The 12818-nt window shown below is 44.4% G+C and overlaps 1 protein-coding gene across 1 annotated transcript; it reads left to right on the top strand.

The window, feature by feature from the left end:
- Positions 1-2890: 2890 nt before the first annotated feature.
- Positions 2891-9219, top strand: LOC128332757 (chemerin-like receptor 1). Its single transcript, XM_053267441.1, has 2 exons — positions 2891-3076; positions 7226-9219. Exon 2 carries the CDS (start codon positions 7364-7366, stop codon positions 8357-8359), a length of 996 nt encoding a protein of 331 aa, XP_053123416.1. The 5' UTR covers positions 2891-3076; positions 7226-7363; the 3' UTR covers positions 8360-9219.
- The last annotated feature ends 3599 nt before the right edge of the window (positions 9220-12818 follow it).

The raw sequence follows: 12818 nt of genomic DNA, 5'->3' as shown, positions 1-12818 counted from the left end.
CAACAGCCAACAACCCTTTAGGTCAACATCACATGACCCTTTGGGAGGGCAGGAAGGTGGGCAGGGAGGAAGGCTGCATAACCTTCCCTTCCCCGCAGACGACGACAAGAACCACAAATATTTATATGTCGCTTTTCAATCCAAGTTTCCAAAGTGGTTTACATAGGGAAATAAATAAATAAATAAATAAGATGGCTCCCTGTCCGCAAAGGGTTCAAAATCTAAAAAGAAACATAAGACCGACACCAGCATTATTCATGGGAGGGATGCTGTGCTGGGGGTGGATAGGGCCAGTTACTCTCCCCCTGCTAAATAAAGAGAACCACCATGTTAAAAAGGTGCCTCTTTGCCCAGTTAGCAGGGGTTTGCCCCGTTAGCGTGGTTACCAGGATGTTGCTGGGCATGCAGATCACATGCCCAGATGTTGTGCTGCTGACCCTGGCAGAGCGGAGGTGTGGGGGCCACAATGCACCACACCAGGAAACAGGAGGTTTCAAAGAAGAACAGGGTTTTTTTGTGCTCCATCTACCAAGGTAGCCGCTACAGCACTTGTCCAAGGAGAAAGTAAGTACTTCCCTTTATTTCTTTTAAAAGAGAGGTTTAATTGGTTACCTAGTTCCAGGTAACCTAGGTTCAGTACCAGTTCCAGGTAACCTAGGTTCAGTTCCACGCAGTACCTAGGTTCAGCTAAGACCTAGTTTTCAGATCAACATGCCCTTCATAACCCAAAACAACCACCAAGAACCAGTTACAAAGGCAGAAAGCCAGTCAAGGAATGGTTGCTTCTCGATGCCTTCCACCACAGAGTGTTGGAAGACTGCTTGCTTTGGGGGCAGAAGTGTGGGGCCTGCCCAGTGCAATGAGCTCCTGGGTCTTGGAGATCAAGTTTGTTTGCTTGAAGCCACGGTCGCTGACCTGGAGAACCTCAGACTTGAAGGTATGTGGATGACCTTCAGGGATGTGATAGAAGAGTCCCATACTCTGCTGCCACCAAGGATGAGAGTGTTGAAGAAGGAGGACGTCATTCTGAGGAAGAGGTTCCGGGATCATTGCCAATCCTGGCATGATGAACCCATGTCCACTCACAGAGAATATTCCTCGGGGGGTTCAGGGGCTCCTAGCAGTGGGTGTGCAATATTGGGTCAGAATCACAGGAAATGGCGTGATACGGGCCATTTTGGAGGAGGTTGGAGAAATTCCCAATCCAAACTAGAGAAGCCTATTTCAGTTTGGGCTTCTTCGCAGAGGTGCACCTAGGTAGTTTTGGAGCCTGGACCTAAAGGCCTTTGGAGACATCCTCCCCCCACCGCCACCCGCTGCAAGTTAAGCAACACCCCCTACACACACACACACACACACAGTATTTTAAACACATGCATTCTTGAGGGCACAAACAGCAACTGAACTCACAAGAACGCAGGAATGTAAAACTGGTATATGTGTGCAAATATGCATTAGCAGAAACATTTCAACACACGACTGAACATCATCCCATCCCACATATTTCTCCCCCTGCCCCATCTCTAAAGCAGAGGTCACGCTTGGCACAGGTCACAGTCACGTTTGGCCACCTGCTGTGGTGACCACACCACCTGGGACAGACTGAAGAAGATTTGGGGGCCCCCAGGGTGTGTGGAGGCCCTGGGCTTCTGCCCAGAGGTCCAGGAATAAGAACACCTCTGCTTCTCCGACCTTGTTTGGGAGAAATCTGAGCTTTCCAACACTCCAAATAGCAGTGGGAGTCTGCTCTCTCCCCCCGCCCCAGGTTCATGGCTGGCAAAACCCTCCATCTTCTGCCAGCCCGTGCATTTGTATCCTTTAAAAAATGGTTTTAGCTCATTTTTTAAACTCACATTTAAAGAGGCCGGTTTCCAGGTTTCCCTCTGAAATTCCCAGATGTTACATCACTTCCCCTGTGATTCTCTGCTGTTACATTACTTTTCTTCCAGAAATATTTGCTGAAAAAACCTGACCCTGACGCTGACATTCTGAAATGTCCAAAGGATCCTGAACTGACATATATCGGATCGGATCGGCTCAGACCTGATCCCAACAGTTGCAAACGTGCACAGGCCTAGTGGGTGATTTGACCATTAAGAACACAGAGAGATGAGTTTGTGATGGGGGTACAGCCGATCACAAACTCGTCTCCCTGGTGCCAAGGTTGTGGATGCCATGCATCATCCCGATAGGCTGTCAGGCAGTGCTGGGGAGGAGTCAGTGGTCAGGGTGCACATCAGCAACACTGATGTTGGGAAATGTAGGTGGGAGGTCCTGGAAACCAAAGTGGGGTCACTAGGTAGGATTTTGAAGTCCTGGGCCTCCAAAGAAGGTAGCATTCTCAGAAATGCTACCTGTTTCACATGCAATACCAGCTAGGCAGGTGGAGCAGAGGGGACTCAATGCGTGGATTAGCTGGTGGTGCCAGGAGGTGGGGTTTAGCTTTGTTGGGCACTGGGGTCAAGTCAAGCCTGTACAGAAAAGACAGGCTTCCCTTGAAATGAGATGGAACCAGACTGCTGGCACTTAAAATCAAAATGGCCACAGAGCAGCTTTTAAACTGGCCCATTAGAGAAAACTGACAGGAGCTGGGCAGCATACCATTTGGGAAATGCCACCCCATAGGGATGAGGGTGTTGATGCTGCAGATCATCCAAAGTGGAGAGCATACAATTGGGGAATGAGCAGACAGGAGGTTATGAGAGCTGCTCAAAGGGGCTTCTGGACTGAAAGCCTGTCGGGACAGCATGTTTTTAAAAAGGCGGGGTTGCTTGTCTGCTACCCGGAGAGGAAAGCTGATTGCTCAACAGGTCTGGAGCTATAAAAGAGGATGTAGAAGCTCATCAGATGTTTTTTGCTTGTCTTGAAACTAGTGAAGGCATAGGATCACTCCTGGCCGGGGGGGAAACAGGTGTGTGGGATAGGGTAGGGGGAGTGGCCCTCCCTTAACTCTGGAACACTTTGCAAAATCCATTTGGTTGGAGTAACGCCCCTTTCCCCTTGTTCATATTCAAAAGGATTCTGCCTTCACAGGCAGAAGACAGCAGGACGGCAGGTTTTCTCTTCACCCTGAAAGGTAAGTACTGCCCAGATTGGGAGGCTGTTGCTACACGACAAATATTTATGATGCATATTTGTATTTTGTCGCTTCCAAGGCATGGTGGAGTGTGTCTTCCTGCCGTGAATTAATACTGAGGAAGTAGCAATAAATGTGGTAATGGGGAAAAGTGTGTGTGTGTGTGTGTGTGTGTGTGTGTGTGTGTGTGTGAGAGAGAGAGAGAGCGAGCGAGCGAGCGAGAGAGCGCTAGTAAAAGTCTTGACTATAAGAACAAATTGTTCAACTTTTAAAGCTCTTCCAAAACAAAACTCTTGTCCCATTAATTAGAGACAAGCCCTTCCCCACAGACTTGCAATCTAATAAATAAGGAAGCCAAGGAATGGAAATGGAACAGAAGTGAAAGCCAATGAAAATACACCTGTCTTGATATGCTGTATAACCCTCACTGGCTATCATGGGGTATTTCTGTACCCCTAGAGGCTCAAAACGTTAATTGTTGGTGCTCAGTGCTAAAACTTTGCTCATTTAGGACATTGTCAGTGACACCCCAGTTAACAAAACCCTGAAATGCAGGGTAGGTAGTAAGTGCACGCCTATACCTGTGTTCAACATAACCTGTGAATAACTGTGTATGATGACAGATCTCTACCTGTGTATGCTGTACACAGATTGCATGAATGTTGAACAGAATGTGTGAATGGGGCTATAGTGTTGCCAATTTGAGATACACATTTTTGGAAGCATTTTCCCTCACCTCTGTAGACTCAGCTTTGCTCTGTAGAATGCAGGAAGAAACTGCAGCTCATGAAGCCAAAGGACATTTATTCTATGTTTTACAATTTAAATTATTGTCAACTAGAAATGTGCATGAAGCAAATTTTTTGATTTGCTTCAAATTCAAATTGAATTCTGAAAATTCATTTCAAATTCAAATCACACTCAAATTTGGTCTGAAAATTTGATTCAAATTTAAATTGAATTTGACCATATTTTGCCACCTTTTAAAAAACCAAGCAGGATACCTAAATGATTTTTAAAAGGTGCCAAATGACTCTCGAATTGAATTTGAATCAAATTTCAAAAATTCATTTTGAATTCAAACCAAATTGCCGTTTTAAGGGGCGATTCAATTTGAATTTGAATCACTCAAATCATCCAGATTCGATTTGAATCAATTTGAATTCGAATTGATTTGCACATCCCTATTGTTAACATTTGAAACCACTTGTTGACCCTGCTCGCAGTATGGTAATTCCAGTTATTTCTTGAGGTCTTCAGAATGCGCTGAAGAATTTCACTCATAATGGATCTCTTGTTGCAATGAGGCTTTTCTGGCCATTTCTGAGCAGAGCATTGCATTTTAGACTGAGGGAACTTGGCAGTGGTGTGAGGCTTGAGTGTCAGTATTTTTTTTTAAAGTACAACCGGACTCAAAATGTGCAATTTGAAACCAAGAAAAAGTGCAATTCTAAAAGAACATTTGTGCATTTGAGTCATGCAAAATTCAAGTCATGCAAAAATTGTCTGATGTTAGATTATGTAAAAAAGGATTGGGAACAATGAGAAAAATAAAGTAAGTAGGTTACTCTAGCACCCAGACCCTTGTTCTACCAATGTTTTTTCTTCAACCACTTCCCTCTTTTTAGAATTTTGCAGCCCCTTTGCTTTTTCTTGGTTCTCATTTTACCCACTCCAGATGCAACATAATTAACTGACATGGGAAAAAAAAATGCTTTGTCTGTGTTACGCCCAGAGAAAACGGCTCTGGTTTTCTCAACAGGACACTCTGACAAAATTGCTTTGGTTGCCAAGTCGTACAAAACCTCTAACCAACTTGGGCAAATAAGTCCATAAGAGGAAAAACAACTTCTCTTCATGTCAAGCCTTAAGCGTTACGTAGCTAAGTGTTACGTAGCATAAGCAAAGCCATTTTATATTTAAGCAGCCATTTTGAGAGAGGATAGGCAGGGACAAACACCTGCTGCATTTTGTTAGGCCATGAAAGACACATAGCTGCAGCAGAAAAAAGGAGGGTAAATGTTACTGTGCACTGAAGACGGAAGGTGTGTGGAGGCTTTCTTAATCTCACTGGGGAAAGTTTCTTAATCTCACCAGTATTTTTGGGCTCCTTGTGGTGAGAGTAACATTCAGGCAACACATTCCTGGGTTGGCTAATAAGAGTTTTCATGTCCCTCTCATCTCCTGCCACAGTGACAGGACCTGAAGAACATCTGGGCATGTGATCTGCATGCGCAGCAACATCTTGATAATCGTGCTAACTGGGCAAAGAGGCACCTTTTAAACATAGTGATTCTCTTTATTTAGCAGGGGGAGAGCAACTGGCCCTATCCGTCCCCGGCACAGCATCCCTCCGGTGACTGTTGCTGGTGTCGATCTGATGTTTCTTTTTAGATTGTGAGCCCTTTGGGGATGGGGAGCCATCTTATTTATTTATTTATTTATTTATTTATTTATTTATTTATTTATTTATTTATTATTTTCCCTATGTAAACCGCTTTGGAAACTTTGGCTGGAAAGCGGTATATAAATTGTTGACGTTGAATAATTAACTGCCAAAAATTTTCCATGGGAAAGAGTTGGTCTCAGAGAATGACCAAAGAGTTGGGGCCCAGGGGTGGGGCCCAATATATAGCGGTGCCCGAGATGAGCCATCCAACATTGCCTTGCCCCACAATTCTGGGGTGGGCTGGGGGTTGAGCCCCCCCTCAGAGCTGACTCTTGCAAAATTTGAAAGTGGGATGAGGGACAGGGAGGAGGGAAGGTTGCCAGCCACTGCCTCCTCCTCTCCTTATGTTTCTTGCAAGGAACATAAAGGGATATAAATCTGTATCATGTGCTAGGTTACTGTTGTACAGTATAAGGCCTGGGACCAGTGTCCTGTGTGAAGCTTCAGAGAAATCGGAATATTCCGCACAGTCCCTTTGGCACCATGCAGAGGAGAACAGAAAAACATAAGGTGACCACCCCCAGCATATCGCCAGCATGGAGGGGGTCTCCTTTAAGAGAAACTGAGCCCTCGTGAGCCTCTTGTGGCTTCTTGGAAGGTGTGCATGGCATGCTGGGAAGTACAGCCCTCCCCAGGGCTTTCCTCCAAGAGTTCTTCGGGGTGGACTCCATCTCTCTTAAAGACCCCTGACACCACTGAGAGGAAAAACCCATGGATATCAGCACAGCAGGAAATGGCTCTCACACCGAAGCTTTTCTGCCACAGTGGCGCCCACCTGAGAAACCGTGAAGGCCACTGTGCTAGGTGGTGCATGTTTTCAGGATCTGCTGTGCTCTTTGGTTGATGCACTTGTTGGTTAATCTCGAAATAGAAAGAAGGGGCTCTCAAACTTGAGTCCCCGGATGTTGGAGGACTCCAACTCCCATAATCCCCAGCCACAATGACCCGAGGATTATGGGAGTTGAAATCCAGGGATCCCAGTTTGAGAGTTCCTGATGTAAGGAATTCGCTATTGCTTGTTGTAATGGTGACGGTGACACAGTTAGATGGTTTTAGATTGGCTTTTCCACTTGAGGTGTGCACGAACCAGTTGGGAGGCCCTTTCCCGGACCTCCAGACCAGTCTGGCAGTTTGGCCGGTCTGGTGGTGGCGGGTTTGTCTTTAAGCAGGTGGGAGGGTGCTCTTACCCCACATTTCTCCCACTGGCGCTGTGCCAAAAATTGCTGGCACGGGGTGGCAGCATACCCTCTTGCTGCCCCAGTCAGCGCCAGACTGGAAGTGGCTTCTGTGCATGCGCGTGCCACTGATGGTCTGACATTGGCTGGGGTGGCAGCCAACCAGCAAGTTTTGGCACAGTGCTGGCAGGGGAAATGCGGCCAGGGGTGGTGGTGTAAGAGCACCCTCCCTTCTCCTTAAAGGTAAACCCCCGCCCCCCCGCCGCCGAACCGGCCGTCTGCCAATTTGTGCACATCCCTATTTTCCACCAGTGGTTATTAGTGATGATGGCTAAAGACAGACCTCCATATTGAGATGCAGAATATCTCTGAAATCCAGTTGCTGTGGGCAAACGAGAGGGAAAGTACGATCCCTGCCTGTGAGTCTCCAGAGGCCGAGGAAGAAGAAGGCTCTGCAGGAAATATAGGATGAAGATTGGTCTGATCCAAGATGGCACTTCTTATGTTTGTGTTGCTTTATTTCAGCCAGGAAAAGACAGAGGACCAGAGTGAAGGAGAATCATCCCACAAAGGAACGGAGGACTCAGTTGTACCAACCACTCTTAACCGTGCTCAAGCCTTTTCCTTTTTTTGGGGTCTCCACTTACTGTCTGTAACAAGCAAATGGATGACCAGGAGCAGCGGATGTATTACTTGTACGTAACAGTGCCGAGGAGGCTTCATATTGTCTCCATGGTGATCTACAGCCTTGCCTTTGTCTTGGGGGTCGTTGGGAATGGGCTGGTCATCTTCATCACTGGCTTCCGTATGAAGAGGACGGTCAACACTGTCTGGTTCCTCCACTTGGCCATTGCTGACTTTGCCTTCACCCTCTTCCTGCCCCTGAGTGTTGCCTACGCAGCCCTGGGCTTCCACTGGCCATTTGGCCGGGCCATGTGCAAGATCAACAGCGCCTTAGCCTTCCTCAACCTCTACGCCAGCGTTTACCTCCTCATGGTCATCAGCATAGACCGTTGTATTTCCGTGAGGTGCCCAGTGTGGGCTCACAATCACCGGACACCCCGGCTGGCTTCTTTTGTGGTCTTAGGTGTTTGGATCCTGGCTTTGGTGCTGTCTTGTCCTAATCTCTATTTCAGGGACACTGCAACAAATCCAAATAATGAGACGAACTGCTTTAACAATTATGGAGAAACCGGCAAGGAAGTAAAACACCGTGCCATGATTATCAGCCGGTTCATCTTTGGATTTGTCGTCCCCTTCAGTATCATTGTTTTTTGCTATGGGGCAATTGTCTTGAAGCTCCGAAGGAACGAGCTGACCCAATCCAACAAGCCCTTCAAGGTCATCACAGCAGTGATTGTGGCCTTTTTTGCCTGTTGGTTACCCCATCACATTTTTTCTTTCATTGAGCTACAAATGAATAAGCAACCTAAACTATATTTGGTGGTCCTTATTGGAGTTCCCCTGGCATCCAGCTTGGCTTTTGTCAACAGCTGTCTCAACCCCATCCTGTATGTCTTCATGGGCCATGATTTCAAGGAGAGGCTCAGACGTTCGCTCTTTTCTGCATTTGAGCATGCCTTCACCGAGGATAGCAGTCCGAGCACAACACTCACCAAGTCAAAAAATTCAGGTGATATGGAATCCCAGGGCTTATGAATGCCATTGATGTCTCTGCTTCCAAAGCTCCCGACCTACAGAGCAAGATCTTTGAGTATATTCATTCAGAATTTGCTCCTCTGCCTTCATCGCCTCCCTCCCACATTTTTGCATATTGGTTTCTTGCTTTCAGGCTCAGTTCTCTCAAACATGTTGGAAGAGGCATAAAAATAGTGAGTAAGTCAGATGCCCTGCTCTAGGAAGGGAGGTCTTTCTGTATAGCTGAAGCTGATATGCACCAGATGCACTTGGACATTTCTTCTTAAAAAAACAAAACCAGAGAAAAATTACAATTTCACTTCTGAATTATCTTAACACATTCACTAAAGCCCGATTCAGACATTATGCTTTAGTGTACGAGTGTACTGACGTATTGTACACTCGTACATGTGTTTGTGTGAATGACTGTACCTGGGTTCATGTTAAAAGTGAACCTGGATACAGGCCCTTCAAATGCCTGTTACAGATAGGAAGTGTACTTCTGCACCTGCATTCAACATAACGTGATGACTGTACCTGTGTACAGATCTGTACCTGTGTACACTGTATACTCTTTGTACGAGTGTTGAACATAATGTGTGAACAGGCCTTAAGTGATTTCAAGAAGAGAAAATGAATGGAAATATGGAATAAAGGCATTTCACACCAACTTCCTCCTTTCAGGAGAGCCTTAAAGACCCATCTTTTTAGCCTGGCTTTTAATGATTTCTAATTTTTAATTTTAGTCTGGTTAATTTTTATTGTAATTGTTTTAATATGTAAATTGATGATGATGATGATGATGATGATAAAATTAATAATAAATAATAGAAATCAATAGTGGTGCCAGTAGATGTGGGTGCTCTTGGTGCAGTACCCAAAGAACCTGAACACCATCTCGACACCTTGGGCATCAATAAAATTACAACACATCAACAACAGAAGGCCACACTATTCGGGACAGCATGAATACTACGACAATATCTTTAATTCTTCTTTAGTTATCCTAGACCCTTGGAAAGGGCCTGATAATTAAAGTACTATATCCAGTCAATAACATCTGGGACTGTGTATAATAATAATAATAATAATATAATTAAACAACTTTATTTGTTAGCTGCCCTATAACAAATTGTCCTCTGGGTAGCTTACAACACAACATTAAAACATGAGATAAAAACACACATTAAATCATAACAGATCAAAAAAGTGAGGGGAGGGAGAAAATACAAAAAATGAAAAGTTTCTGTGTAAGAAGACAACAACAACAACAACAATGTGTTTTTCCTCCCTCCCCATCTCCAACCAGCCAGAAAAGATGGCATCAACATTATTTCACTGCACAGTAAAAGTTGATCTTCAAATTTAATTGCATTATTATTATTATTTTGTTCTGTGAACCGCCCTGAGCTATTTTAGGAAGGGCAGTATAGAAATCAATCAATCAATCAATCAAACAAACAAACAAACAAACACTTCTTCTTTATAATGGAATTTGCACTGTAATTGTTTCAAAACAAAACAAGTGGCCATTGCTCCTGAAAACTTGAGACTTCTCTTCAAGTCTAATTCCACAATTTTTTTCTAAATTTTTATTTTAAACATTATTCTTGCATGATTTTTAATTATGTCCGTGATCAGCCTTTGACCTTTATTTTTTTTTAATGAAGAAAAGGTGGGATAGACATTTTCTCAAATAAATAATATATGGAAGTATTGAAAAATGAGTTATATTGCTCTTTCTAAAGGATGCAAGACACTGGCTGACTTCCTGATTGCAGAAGATGAAAAGGCTTTTGATCGAATAGAGTGGGGATTTCTAATTGCAGTTCTGCATGCAATTGATATACGAATTTTTCTTTATTGCATTGATCTAAATGCTTTATAGTATTTTGATCCAGTAGTATCTATAAGTATCCACTCGCTATGACAGACACAGCAGTGGCTGAGAGTCAACTATCATGTCATTTGTTAGAGGAATAAGGAAAGACTCCACTTTACTTTGCCTATTAGAGAGGTCACACCAGAATATACAGGGTAGGAGTGTGCATGGACTGTTTGCTGCATTTCAGTCCAGATTTGGACCGAACCGTGGGTTTGAGAGCTGGTTTGGTTGAACTGAATGGCTAGGCCAGTCCGTTCAATGAACCAGCTCAAACCAGTTCAAAGTGGTTCGTGATCGGACAGTTCACCGTGAATTGGTTCACGATCAAACTGGATCTGCACATCCCTAATATAGGGTATCAACCGTAAGGAGACATTGAGGAAATTATTAATATACATGCTATAGCATTACAAGAGAGAAAGCAAATTGCATCTAGGCCATATCTGCAGAACTGTCAGCCAATTATGCAGAGAGAAAAAAATCCATCCATTTTAAATACTACTTTAAAGGAGTATTTTAAAAGGATGAGCTTTTTATGGATTACCAGCAGATGGCGCTAAGAAATTGTGCAGTCCCTACCCTGGAACACCTCTCCTTGCAATTTGTCTACATGTTCCAATGAATTGCTTTCTGGAAATGCTCAAGGTTGCCAGCAGCCTCCTCTTCTCTCCTTCTGCTTCTTGCACGCTTTGCAAAGGGTGGGAGGAGAGTTGGTCCTTGCAAAACATGCAGGGGTCTGATGGGTCCTGGACAGCTTCTGCAATGGTAGTGGCAGAAGGCATTTTGCTGCCCTTCTGGTACCTAAAAAATCTGCTGCCTGAGATGACCACTCACCTCATCTCCTGGAAGGAGAGCCCCTGTGTACCCAAGGGCCAAAGACAGCTGGAGCTGTGTACAGTTGGCAGGTTCAGAGAAGAAAATAGGCAGCAGTATCACAACAGTTGTCAGCTAGTGCTAATCAGATGAAGGGTTGAATAGTGGTCACAAAATGTACTGGTGGGGCTGACAGAAAAGATTGAAATAATGTGATTACATAGAGTATATACTGTATGTAAGTACATACTGAAAAAAATGCAATGTACGCATTTTTGCCTGCTAATCCTACACTATGTCATAGGAGCATAGGAAGCTGCCTTATACTGAGTCAGACCCTTGGTCCATCTAGCTCAGTATTGCCTACACTGACTGGCAGCAGCTTTCCCAAAGTTACAGGAAGGAGTCTCTCCCAGCCCTTTCCAGGAGATGCCAGGGAGGGAACTTGGAACCTTCTGCATGCAAGCAGACAGGTGCTCTTCCCAGAGCAGCCCCATCCCCTGAGGGAAATATCTCACAGTGCTCACACATGTCTCCCATTCAAATGCAAACCAGAGTGGACTCTGCTTAGCAAAGGGGATAATTCATGCTTGCTACCACAAGTCCAGCTCTCCTCCCTGTCATGATGTAGCATCACTTGGAAGGGATTCTGGGAAACCCTAGGCACCTAGGGGAAAGAAAGGCAAGTCAGGGCCCCCCCCCCCACCTCAAACCTGAGCTGGAAGTTCTCACTTCTCACCAGAAGTGGGTGTGGATTTGGAGGTGGTTATGAATGCTCATTTGTGTGCTCTGTGTGATTTGGTATGTGAATGAGTGTGCATAGATAAGAAAGTGGATGGGAAATGAATGTAGAAAAAAACAACCATTACAGACAAAAAATTCATCTGCAAGCATTTAGAATCTGCACTTTTATTTATCTCTCTCACACACCATAAATACCAAGGAGCATCCGTCTGGGACCCATCGCTTTCTATCCAATCAGACATCCCCGAAACTGCCCCAGCACCCCATTGGTAGGAATATGGCATATAGGCGACATGTACGTGACTCTGTTTAACTAAAACGGACCACTGACCTTAGAGTTCCAAGTCTCCCATCTCCTCTAATAAAGTATGTAAAAGACAGAGATATTCATCAAGAAGCATAATGTGCCATGTTTGCAAAATCTGGCTTTTTTGAGGTGTGTGTGAGTGGGGGGAGAATCTGAGTTTGGGGGTGGGGGGTACAGAACACGGCCTATCCCTTTTGCAACATGAAAGCAAGGAAACCACGGCCAGCCAGAGGGCTCCATGACATCCCTGCCTACACAGGCCATGACATCACAGCAGTAAAGCCAATCACAGCAGAAGCTGAATACTACCACCCACAGCCTAGGGCCTGTGTATGTCCTAGTTAAGGCAGATGTATAGCACAATTTGCTCCAGAACAAAACAACAATATTATCTATCTATCTATCTATCTATCTATCTATCTATCTATCTATCTATCTATCTATCTATCTATCTATCTATTACATTTATAAACTGCCCCATCCAGAGGCTTTGGGCAGTATACAACAACTTTTAAAAGACATAAAAACACACAATCAAAACATAATGCTAAAAACAATATAAAAACAATTCAAAAACAATTAAAACCATTTAAAACCAATTAAAATACTTTTTAAAAATGACAACACTTCACAAGCCTTGAAAGGCCAGGCCAAACAAATAAGTTTTTAGGGCTCTCTTAAAGGCCGACAGCGAGCCTAAACTGCGGATATCTGCCGGGAGTGCAGGAGAA

Source organism: Hemicordylus capensis, chromosome 7, assembly GCF_027244095.1.
Source record: "Hemicordylus capensis ecotype Gifberg chromosome 7, rHemCap1.1.pri, whole genome shotgun sequence".
Classification (NCBI taxonomy): Eukaryota; Metazoa; Chordata; class Lepidosauria; order Squamata; family Cordylidae; genus Hemicordylus; species Hemicordylus capensis.
This window is presented reverse-complemented; position numbering and strand designations above follow the sequence as displayed.

Excerpts from the sequence above, each read along its gene's own strand:
- LOC128332757 (XM_053267441.1), top strand. The coding sequence starts at position 7,364 with ATGGATGACCAGGAGCAGCGGATGTATTACTTGTACGTAACAGTGCCG.